Source organism: Triticum urartu, chromosome 3A, assembly GCF_056163025.1.
Source record: "Triticum urartu cultivar PI428250 chromosome 3A, HENAU_Tu73, whole genome shotgun sequence".
Taxonomy (NCBI): Eukaryota; Viridiplantae; Streptophyta; class Magnoliopsida; order Poales; family Poaceae; genus Triticum; species Triticum urartu.
Genome location: NC_141875.1, coordinates 597,458,832 through 597,470,770, shown reverse-complemented (window position 1 = coordinate 597,470,770; position 11,939 = coordinate 597,458,832). Strand labels below are relative to the sequence as shown.

Sequence of the window (11,939 nt, the reverse complement as noted above, 5' to 3'; positions counted from 1 at the left end):
AATTCCAAAAACCAAAAAACAAAAAGATTCATTTTCAAAAAATGAAATGAAACAAGAATCAGTTCGTGATTCAAAACCTCTAGCAATACGATGTTATCAAACTTATTCAAACCATCTAGTGAAACATATCTCAATTAAAAACCAAACAGGACTACGTTTTCAAATCCAAACTATATTCAGTTCAACTTTTCCTAAACACACTTGTACACCGAATAACATAAAAACCGTGCCTCCCTAACCAAGAAAGATTATTAACTGAAAAAAACGTTTTACAACAAAGGCACGACCATGCATCTGCTGAATGTTTACTATCACAGCCAAAGATGCATCACGCAGGCAGCACGCAACGAATAAAAAAAATTCAATTTCGAAATTCTACGCCTGGAACCGCCGCGTGACTAGCAACTGCTCTTTGGCGGTTCCCTTTTTTGCACGACAAAACAACCCTTTCACTTTTCCGACTCCATTTCATCCTCTTCCTCGAAAGTTTCTCGCCGGCCGCAGTTCACCACCGCACACCTCCAGCCATGGACGACGGGAAACTAACAACATTCACCGAACACATCACTACCCACGGTACAACCATGCTCGAGGTGGTGTACACCAATGACCCAAGGACCGTGGAGCGGATCATCAACAAGTACGAAGAATGGCTAAAGGAGGAGAAGAACAAGTTCGTCGGCCTCGACCTCGAGCACACACGTAAGAGCAGTTACATACGACAAGGGATCGCCGTCGTCCAACTTTCCATGTGCCAGCATGTCCTTGTATACCACTACTGCAGGTCCGAGCGCTCCCAGGCGTTAGTTGACTTCCTGCAACGGAAAGCAGTAACTTTCACTAGCGTCGACACCAGGAACGACAAGACCATGCTTGCCCATGCATGCATCAGAATTCCAGATGAGCACCACGTCGACATCCAGAGGCTATTCCGCATCAAGGGTGGTGGAGAAAGGGACTCCATGGCTGACCTTGCAGTGGTCATCATCGACCCCTCATACAAGAACATGAAGAAATCATTCCCAAAGGAGAAGCACCAGTTCTGGGAGTGGAAGCCACTTTCCCCAATACACCTTGAGTACGCGGCAAAGGACAGGTATGTTAGCTACGAGTTGTACCGTAGAATCCTAATCATCAAGAATGGGCTACGTCACCTCCACCAACAACTAATGAAAGAAAGACTCCGCCCACGTAAGAACAATGACGAGGGATCTTCCAGTGGCTGGAAGCGCCGGAAGGGAAACAGTGGTTGGTAAATTGCGAGAAAATGGATGTCTACCTATGTTGTAAATATGTTTGTTGTTGCTCAAAGATGTTGTGTGTATTGTATTACTATTTTACATTTGAACTTTGAACACAGTGGTGTGCTCATGTACTAATTTGGATTGTATGAACCTATGTTGTAAATATGTTTGTTGTTGCTCAAAGATGTTGTGTGTATTGTATTACTATTTTACGTTTGAACTTTGAACACAGTGGTGTGCTCACGTACAAATGCATACTACGTTTTGCATGTCTAAATGCAATTAGTAAGTTATGTCTAAATGCAATTAGTAACTTATGTCCCAGTACTAAGCAAGCATATATTGTATCCATGATTATAGAATGAGAGATATCTCGCAGATATTGTATTATAATTTTCATACTCAACCTTTACAAGATGCATCGTGCATTTACAAGAATATGTGATGATATCGTTGTAAACTCTCAGTACAATGCTTATTAAACATTGGCATGAGCAATTCATAAATATTGCAGAAGATCATCCGGTACATAGTCACAAGCGACGATAACTTTGTTACCTTAACCACATTGGGAAAAAATCCTTGCCTCCATTTCACATCAAACACTGCTCCGTCGATTCAGAACATCCTTGCTATTCTGCACAGGTTCCTCTCCGTACACCAGTTCTGCACAATGCCACAAAACTACACTACTGCGTGCAACTGACCTATTTACAAGCGTGACTCACTAAGTATCTACTAAATCCATGCCTGTGGTGCCACGCACCCGTGACCCTAGAAACTACACACCTGTGCATCATTAACCGAACCCCTCTAACCAGATATTGGGACCGACGCCTCTACTGTCGTGCACCCGTGCCTCTAGAATCTTGACACCAGCAAGTGGGTTCAAAACCGTGCCTCCAGACAACCGTGCTTGTACTGACTGCAGTGCCTCTGTTTGCTTGATCAACGTGCCTCACTTGAAACCCAAAGTAACTCTACGTGCTCCGCACGCGTGATTGCCAATGCAACTTTGGTGCTACATAGATGCGTCTCTTAGTATACCCGTACCTCCACAACCGTGCTTGTACTGACTATAATTCCATGCCTCCGTTTTGCTCAGTCCACGTGCCTCACATAAAACCAACAGTAACTCTACCTCCTACACACACAGAAGCCTCTCGCATGAAACCCATAGTATCTCGCCCGTACAACTTTGGCACTGCACACATGTAGCTCTTAGTATACCCGTGCCTCCTCACAACCATGCCTACACTGACTTCAATTCTGTGCCTTCATTTGCTTAAACCACGTGCCTCACATAAAAGAGATACACAGCCGTGCCTCAGAGTAAACAACACACGTGCATCAACTGTATTCAAAACTATAACCCCGATTAAATAACATCCGTCCAAAAGAACATCTTTAAAAGAGATGCACAGCCATACCTCTTCTACAAACATATAACAGCAATGAACACTTAGGTTCTTAGGTCCATATCAATTCGTATAAAAATACAACATTAACCGTAGCATAGATTTTTAAACAAAAACCATTTATGTTCAAAGGCTATAACTAACATCACTGCGGCAGAAGATTGAAGATAACAACAAGCCTCCCATCACGCTCTTTGAAAGTTATCAGCACCAAGCTGTTTACTTCAATAGACGATGCCTGGAGAAAATCACTGAAACCTTCCTGTTTGAACACCATTCTACTACCCAAGCCAATGAAGTAGGAGCAAGGAGTGCTCACATATATATCATCATCACCAGATTCCAAAGTAACTTCAAGGGTTAAAACGCCAGTCGCAGGAAAAGTCACAAACTCCTTCAAACTCCTCACAACAATACCAGGAATAACCTGACAAAAACAACAAGCTATCAGAAATAGAACAAAAATTAAAAACTATAAACAGAAGAGATAATAAAAATAAATAAATAAACAGAAACAAAGAAAAACAGTGGAAAAAAATCTGACCATATGATGACAATTAACATTCATTGAATCAATCCTATGAACAAAAGGACAACACGGTATGTAGACATCATCAAATAGTTGACACCTCATGAAATACATCTGCTGGTAATTAAGAAAAACACCACGGGTGTAATAACAACTCCCAACAAGCTTCATCTCGGAGTCGCTCAAAGCATCAAGAGCTACAAAATATAATTACACAGGCTCAAGGGAACAGAAAAATCATCATGTGCAATAAAACAAGCTAAAAACTTCCTTAAAAATAAACCTTACCAACAGAAGGTAAAGGAGACAACGCATCTCCAAGACCAACACGATAAAAATCAATACCAATCCATGTTCCATAGTGTTCAAGCCTAATGGTCATTATATCATGAGGACGAACACCATAATCACTGACCAATCGTTCCTAGGAAGGACCATGGAATTTACTCCTCAACCGACCATGACTAAACAAAACACCATACAAATAACCCTCATTGCACTGAAAAGCAAGATCAGTATCTTCGTCACCCCTTCTTATGGCTAAAGCCCTGCACTCCTCGATGTAACGAGCAAGATGAGCTCTAACACTGCACGGAACATACTGCACAACAAATCAAAACAAGGATCATAATCAAAACCTAAACAGCATGAGCAGCACCAAAAGAAATAAAAGTGTGTGCCAAAAATTGAACAATTATAAAATGATATGCTTACAACACGCCTCCAACAACGCCGATCCAGGACCACACTGAACCCATCTACAGAAGAATCAACAGAAGAACACGGGCCACTAGGCATACGGCAAAAAGGACAAGCCATAACTGCAAGAAACATAATGATTATCAAGAACTAATCACACAAAACCCAGTTGAAACTTGACATCTGATAGTGTTGGTAGTCCCCACCCGTAACTACCCCATAAATCTCCATATCCTGGAAATATAATGGGAACAAAAAGAGAAACCCGAAAGGGAAACAGGGAACCCATGGAGGCAACCGGTAGGGAACGGAGATCACGCGAACGGGGAAGCACGGTCGACGCTAAAGAAGGACCGCCGTAAAACCAGGCAACAAGCGCGCCGGCCGGGACAGGGGCCGCCGTAACCACGCGACAAGAGCGGCGGCCGTGACGGACGAAGACGACGGCAAAGAAAGAACGGTGCCCCACGACGGTTCGCCCACACCAGAAAGAAAACAGATCTCAAAACAGATCAAAAGGTTTTACAAAACATTAAAAGTATAAGGACTAAAGTGAAAAAAGGAAAAACCACAAATGAAAACCAGAAACCGGAAAACAAGGGAGAAGCCGTGCGCGCGACAAGTGTCGTGCGCGGAGCGCATCGGAAAAGTCTCCCGACCACTCCACGCGTGACACTTGGCGTGGGCAGAGCGCTCCCCGACTAATCGTTGCGAGGAGCGCTCATCAATTAGTGATTTCGCTCTTACATAGCCGACATGCTGCCTCCTTCTACTTAGACAGGCCAAGTGGGACTAAACAATCAAGACCTTGTTTTTCTTCTCTTGTCGGGCTGCCGCACTTCACCAAGAAGTCCCTGGTCGTGTGGACCAACTCGCTTTCGGCCTTACACGCATGTGGCCATTTATGTTTGTTGTGGGCCTTGCATGTGTGCCAGGAGGCTGCGGCTATGGGCGGGCCCGTTGTTGTAGCTGTGTTTTCCACGGCTTGCTGGTTTATTTGGTTTTTTATTAATTTTTATTTTTTTCTATTTCTTTCACTTTTTATTTCCTTTTTCCTTCTTTCAGGTTTCTCTTTGTGGTTTTTTTCTTGATTTTCTTGGTTTTTCTCCATTTTTCCTTTTTTCAACACATGTCTACTTTTTTCATACACGTTATATGTTTTTTTATACATCTATTAACATTCTTATACACATTTAACATTTTCAGATACATGCTTTACATTTTTACAAAAACATGTTTTTGATATATTTTTCAATTAATTGTTAAACATTTTTCAAATACATGTTGGAATAGTTTTGAATTCTAAAAACAATTTTTAACTATGTAAACAGTTCTTCACACTGTGCATTTTTTTAAATGTCACAAACACATTTTTAACTCGTGAACATTTTTGAAACTCAGTAGGTGCACGAGACGAAAGGGGATGAGCCCCATGGCGATGATGATAATTATTGGTATTCTGTTTAGGTGATGGCAAAGAAATATGATGATGATTGAGTAATAGGGACAGTAGCGACGCGTGTTAAGATAGGTCTAGCATGTCGTGTACACGTACCTTGTACGTATGTAATTGCTTTGCCTCACGGAAAACCCTAAACCCTATTCTCAAACTTGGGACCATCCGATATGATCCCCGTCGCCGCACATTTCATGCGGTGCCTGTCTCTCATCGTGATGCTCTTCGTGAGACTGCCTGGCGTACAACGATAATTGATGAGCTCGCTGCCCTTCACCACAACAAGACTTGGGTTCTTGTGCCTCGACCGCGCGGAGTCAATATTGTTGGGAGCAAGTGGATCTTCAAAACCAAGCACCGTCCAGATCACTCTGTTGATAAGTACAAAGCTTGACTGGTCGCTCGTGGTTTCACCCAGCAGCTTGGCATTGACTATGGTGATACGTTCAGTCCAGTTGTCAAGCCGACCACCGTTCGACTGGTTCTTGCTCTGGTTGTGTCTCGCGGTTGGAGTCTTCGGCAGATTGATGTCAGCAACGTTTTCCTTCATGGGTATCTCTCAGAGGACGTCTATATGCAACAACCACCTGGCTTTAAGGATGCTCGGTTTCCCTCGCATGTGCGCAAGCTACATCGCGCTCTCTATGGACTCAAACAGTCCCCTCGTGCATGGTATGCTCGGCTTAGTGCCCGTCTTCTCGAGCTGGGTTTTGTCTCCTCCAAAGCAGATACATCTATATTTTTCTTCCTCTACCGTGATGTTCAGATCTATATGCTTGTCTATGTGGATGATATTGTCATTGCCGGATCTTCTCCACGTGTTGTTGATGGTCTTGTTCATTCCCTTGCGGCCAGTTTTCCTATCAAGGACCTCAGGCCGTTGGAGTACTTTCTTGGTCTGGAAGCGTCATACAATGCAGGGGGGATGACATTGACTCACAGAAGTATGCCTTGGATCTTTTGCACCGTGTGAGCATGGAAAATTGTAAGCCTACTTCCACACCGTTGTCTACTTCTAATCAGCTTGCACGAGTGTCTGGACAGTCTCTCAGTACCAATGATTCTTTCTGGTATCGCAGTGTTGTTGGTGGACTGCAGTATTTAACACTCACTCGTCCGGATATTTCATTCGCAGTAAACAAGGTGTGCCAGTTTCTCTCACAGCCCACCGATGTTCATTGGGAAGCTGTTAAGCGGTTTTTGCGCTATGTGTAAGGAACGTTGCACACAGGGATGGAGTTTCGCAAGGCTGTCTCTACTAGAATTAGTAGCTTCACTGATGCTGATTGGGCAGGATGTCCTGATGATCGTCGATCCACTGGAGGTTTTGCCATCTTTGTTGGACCGAACCTCATTTCCTGGAGTTCGAAGAAACAACCGAAAGTGTCGAGATCCAGTGTAGAGGCCGAGTACAAAGCCTTGGCGAATGGAGCTGCTGAAGCCATCTGGGTAGAGTCACTACTCAAAGAGCTTGGAGTGTCTCAGCATCGAGTTCCTGTTCTATGGTGTGATAACTTAGGGGCCACATATCTGACTGCCAACCCAGTTTTCCATGCGCTTACCAAGAACATTGAGAGTGATTTCCACTTTGTGCGCGAGCGTGTTGCTTCTGGAGCTCTTGAGGTCAGGTTCATTTCTTCTAACGATCAGCTGACTGATGTGTTTACTAAACCAGCCACCCGCAGATGCTAGACCGTTTTAGTATCAATCTAAATCTTGTACAGAGTAGAAGTTCAGTTTGAAGGGGAGTGTTAAGATAGGTCTAGCGTGTCGTGTACATGTACCTTGTACGTATGTAATTGTATATGTTGATGGTTATATATAGAAAGACGTAGAGAGGCTTTGCTTCACGGAAAATCCTAAACCCTATTCTCAAACTACGCGACAGTCTTATCTACACACTACAGTGGAACAAGATTGTCACCGATTTTGTCAATGAAAATTACCAACGCAAGCTAGTTGGCCAACCAATAAATCTCGGTTTGGTTGGAAACCCTGAAAAGTGTTGCTCCTGCATCGTGTCCTGGCTACGACTGCCTACATTTACAATGGAGAGGTACGCAGCAGAAATTCAGAATTTTCTCGATTTGTGTATTCACGACGAGCGGACGAGAGACAGACTGACGATTCTATTTCTATTACAGTGCATGGTGCAGTGGGTACTGGGTAGCTACCAGCTCCTTGCTACTGTTGGCTTGGTACACGGTGGCGTAAGACATACCATGTCTTATACATTATTTAAAAGGTACTAGCAAAAGGACCCGTGTGTTGCAACGGCAGAAAAAAAATCTTTATCATCAAAAGTAATTTTGCAAAGGAAAATTCGCCTCACATTCTTCTCCGTGGAGCAATATTCTTTCTCAAATATGTCTATGTGTTGCAATAGAAAACATGCCTGTGCGTTGCAACAGGAGAACAATAAATAATCAGTAACATGATCAAGCAGAGTGAGTGAACAGAAATACAACAATTGTATCATTCTAGGAACCTTCTCTGTCATCTATAAACATGATCAAGCACTCAAGATGAATAAATAGGTTGTCTAATAGAGCGAAGCACAACAAAGGGAATTCAGTTCACAAGACCTTTGAAAGAGATTGTTTAATTTATGAATTTTTCTTTATAAGGAGGAGGATCTAAAGCTTGATATCACATGAAGGTTAAATTCATGTGTGTGACTGCTGCTCTACAGCTCTCTATATCTCACTTTAAAGGCACGACACCCAAACCAAATATAAACATGTGAAAGTTCAGCCAAACCAAGAAGGAATAGTGTGCCAGGACAAATAAGTTATTGACAACACCTTGCAGTCCGGTGGTGGAATTTAAAGAATTATCTAAACCATTTGAATGAAAAACCGATGTACTAAATAGCTGAGGGCTTGACGGTGCCCACAGGCCATTACACTATGATGGTTGCTAGATAATTGACACAAATGAAACACGACATGTGACAAAATACAGCTAAACCATTGGACCTTCAAACAGAGTAGATAAAATGCACTCATCTACATTTTGGAAAAAGTTATATGAACCAACTTTATCTAGAGATGGGGAAACTACAGCTAAATGTTAAAGAAATGTGATAAGTCCGTAGCACGTACAAGAAAATAACTGCTTTAGTTAATGGCATATGTTGTGCTTTAATGCAGGCCCTAGTCGGGTCTGACTCCACCAATATTTAGTTGTTGCTTTTCCACTTACTGTGCAAGTAGTAGCAAGGGGCTGTTGTTCACTAAGAAATAGCTTATTGCTCCCCCCAAAAAATAGCTTATTTCTTTCAGATGAGGCCTCTTGAAATCATACTGTTGAAATATCATTAACAATAAAAAATGATGCATGTGTGATCTCGATAGTGGACTAAATGATCATATGGACAATTCAACATTGAGTGTGAATTGATCTGCTTGTCTTAAACAGGAAAGCTACATGGAATGCAGGTATGTAAGCCTTCTGTATGAGATGGGCAGATTAACCATGTGCATATGTTAACTTAAGTTCCCACTGGGACTTCTATGACCTGGAGTTCGAAATACAAATTATTTTAATAGTTTTCGAAAATGGCAGGTGTACTGAACAAACCTGTAACTTTGATGTCAGTATAGGTAGTCATTTTAACAAACATGTGATTGGCAGGTGTACTGAACAAACCTATAAATTTGATGTCAGTTTATTACCCACATGATTATGGCCACCATCAAATAATAAACCATTGGTGTTATAATAAAGAACATTTTCTATGAGATGAAGTGATAAACTTACGGAAGGGAAGAGGGAGATTAGCAATATACAATATGGAGTAATATGCAAGAGAAACAATACTTGAGCTTACCATGGAGTATGCATATAAGCAGAGGTTGTTTCCACTACGTCGGCCATAGCCGACAATGGCAATTACGATCTAATTAATCATCAGAGCACACAAAAACTTGATGCTGGTGTTTCAAGCCCAGGGGCGGGGCATGGTAGAATGGAGGAGAACGCCATGCCGCTACGTTCCCGTAGATTCAGTAGGCGCCGCTGCGTTGTCATGTCCTGGCGCTGCAGAGTGCGGCCCGGTGACGACACAATGCCCTCTTCAGAGAAATCCCAATTGTGATCCAGAGAAATTTGAGGAGAGCTCGCTCCTCCCCAAGATCAACACATATAGCACTACCCTTCAACGGCGTGTTGCAGGCTTGTACGCACGGAGGAGGAATCGGCAGGCGTTCATGCTTCATGAGACAGCAGGGGTCGGTTTCAGATGCTGAGGCCTGGCTGAAGCAACACAGTCGAGCGTGACTTGCATGGTCAGTGGCGATGGTCGACGCCTGTGGTATTGCGACAAGGCGTGGTGATCAAGGAAGAAAGTGGGGAAGAAGCTATGCGAGCGTTGTTCGCCACCGGCTACGCTTTGGCGACATTTCGTGGACTCGACCGCGGCGCCGCTGGAACTGAAATTATCTCCTACAGACGATCGGCAATATAGCAACAGAAGGCGCGCGTGGACGCTGATGATGGTGCCTGTGGTACGGGCGCAGTGGAGGAAAAGGTATCCCGACGACATGTGCCTCATTGGCTTGGCTTCCGCGGTTGCCTCGGCGAGGTCATGTACCCAGATGACTTCCGTGGGATCGTCCTCGTCTTACGCCTCTTCATCCAATGGCTTGGTCTGGTGCTTCTCCACAGCTTATTTATGAAGAGGCTAGGAAAGGCAAGAGGAAAATCAGAGTTTGACTCCACGTAAGAGAGACCTGGTCAGTATGCATATAGATTATTAGGTAAAGATTCCTACACAGGCATGAGTCAGATGAGAGTCCTGATGGTTTACGTCTAGCTCTTGGAACGAGGAGTCTTGCGTTCGAAGTCCAGCAACCCATCAGCGCATCATTGAAGGCCACATGTATTGCGGGTTGATTTTAAAAAATGTCAGGTTTTTTTTGACAAAAAGTGTACGACGGTGAATCCGACAAAGTCAATCCGTGCTTTATTATTAGGGAAAGATATCTTCGATAATCTAACACAAATGATCAAAACGTCCGTAAATGTTTGGATTAGACCCAATACGGATTATCAAGTTGGGTCGGATCTGTCCGGACTTCCAAAATCACATGGACTAACCTCAAATCGGAGTAGATATGGTAGAGTCCGGCGTAAAACTCTGTTCCGCTATCATGATCTAGGCCCCCTGCGCATTCACACGGAACATCGTCGGTCGTTTTCCTATCAGCATTCACGTTGGCGTGCCGTCCGAGTGTCATGTTGTGCTCACGACAGATGTCTTGGATAGGCTAATCGAGTGTGGTTGGGGCCAGAGGACATCGGTGAGTTCCGAAAGCGAGATTGCGGACAAGCGGTGCGAGACACACTATGTACCCAGGTTCGGTCCCCTCCAAGGGAGATAACACCCTAGTCCTGCCGGATCGACTATGAGGATCAAAAGAATTACAATGGTGCTCCTCGAGATGTTTGAATGGAGGAGGAAGAAGGAGCTAGCTCTCCTCTTCTCCTTGCATGTGTGTGTGGGCGTGTGTGTACTGAATGAGCCGACCCCCTCTCAGGGGAGCTCCTGGGAGGTCTTATAGCATCGCCTCCTAGGTTACAAGGGATAAAATAACATCATTGAAGGCCACATGTATTGCGGGTTGATTTTAAAAAATGTCAGATTTTTTTTGACAAAAAGTGTACGACGGTGAATCCGACAAAGTCAATCCGTGCTTTATTATTAGGGAAAGATATCTTCGATAATCTAACACAAATGATCAAAACATCCGTAAATGTTTGGATTAGACCCAATACGGATTATCAAGTTGGGTCGGATCTGTCCGGACTTCCAAAATCACATGGACTAACCTCAAATCGGAGTAGATATGGTAGAGTCCGGCGTAAAACTCTGTTCGGCTATCATGATCTAGGCCCCCTGCGCATTCACACGGAACATCATCGGTCGTTTTCCTATCAGCATTCACGTTGGCGTGCCGTCCGAGTGTCATGTTGTGCTCACGACAGATGTCTTGGATAGGCTAATCGAGTGTGGTTGGGGCCAGAGGACATCGGTGAGTTCCGAAAGCGAGATTGCGGACAAGCGGTGCGAGACACACTATGTACCCAGGTTCGGTCCCCTCCAAGGGAGATAACACCCTAGTCCTGCCGGATCGACTATGAGGATCACAAGAATTACAATGGTGCTCCTCGAGATGTTTGAATGGAGGAGGAAGAAGGAGCTAGCTCTCCTCTTCTCCTTGCATGTGTGTGTGGGCGTGTGTGTACTGAATGAGCCGACCCCCTCTCAGGGGAGCTCCTGGGAGGTCTTATAGCATCGCCTCCTAGGTTACAAGGGATAAAATAAGGAGGGCGGGGCCTTGGTGTCACCGTATCTGTCTTCTAGTGGGGCCCGTCGGCTGCACGCCACTGTGGCATGTCGTCGTCCTTGTCATGGAGCAGTTGGCACAGCGCCGGGCCGCACTGATGCTGGTCGCCCCGGTATCAGCGCATCATGGAAGGCCACATGTATTGCGGGTTGATTTTAAAAAATGTTAGGGGTTTTTTTTGACAAAAAGTGTACGACGGTGAATCCGACAAAGTCAATCCGTGCTTTATTATTAGGGAAAGAT

At 44.1% G+C, this 11,939-nt stretch overlaps 1 protein-coding gene across 1 annotated transcript; it reads left to right on the top strand.

The window, feature by feature from the left end:
• Positions 1-527: 527 nt before the first annotated feature.
• Positions 528-1,256, top strand: LOC147980710 (uncharacterized). The gene has a single exon (XM_087515725.1). It carries the CDS (start codon positions 528-530, stop codon positions 1,254-1,256), a length of 729 nt encoding a protein of 242 aa, XP_087371851.1.
• Positions 1,257-11,939: the final 10,683 nt, after the last annotated feature.

What these genes read in the sequence shown, in the direction of transcription:
- LOC147980710 (XM_087515725.1), top strand. Translation starts at nt 528, where the DNA reads ATGGACGACGGGAAACTAACAACATTCACCGAACACATCACTACCCAC.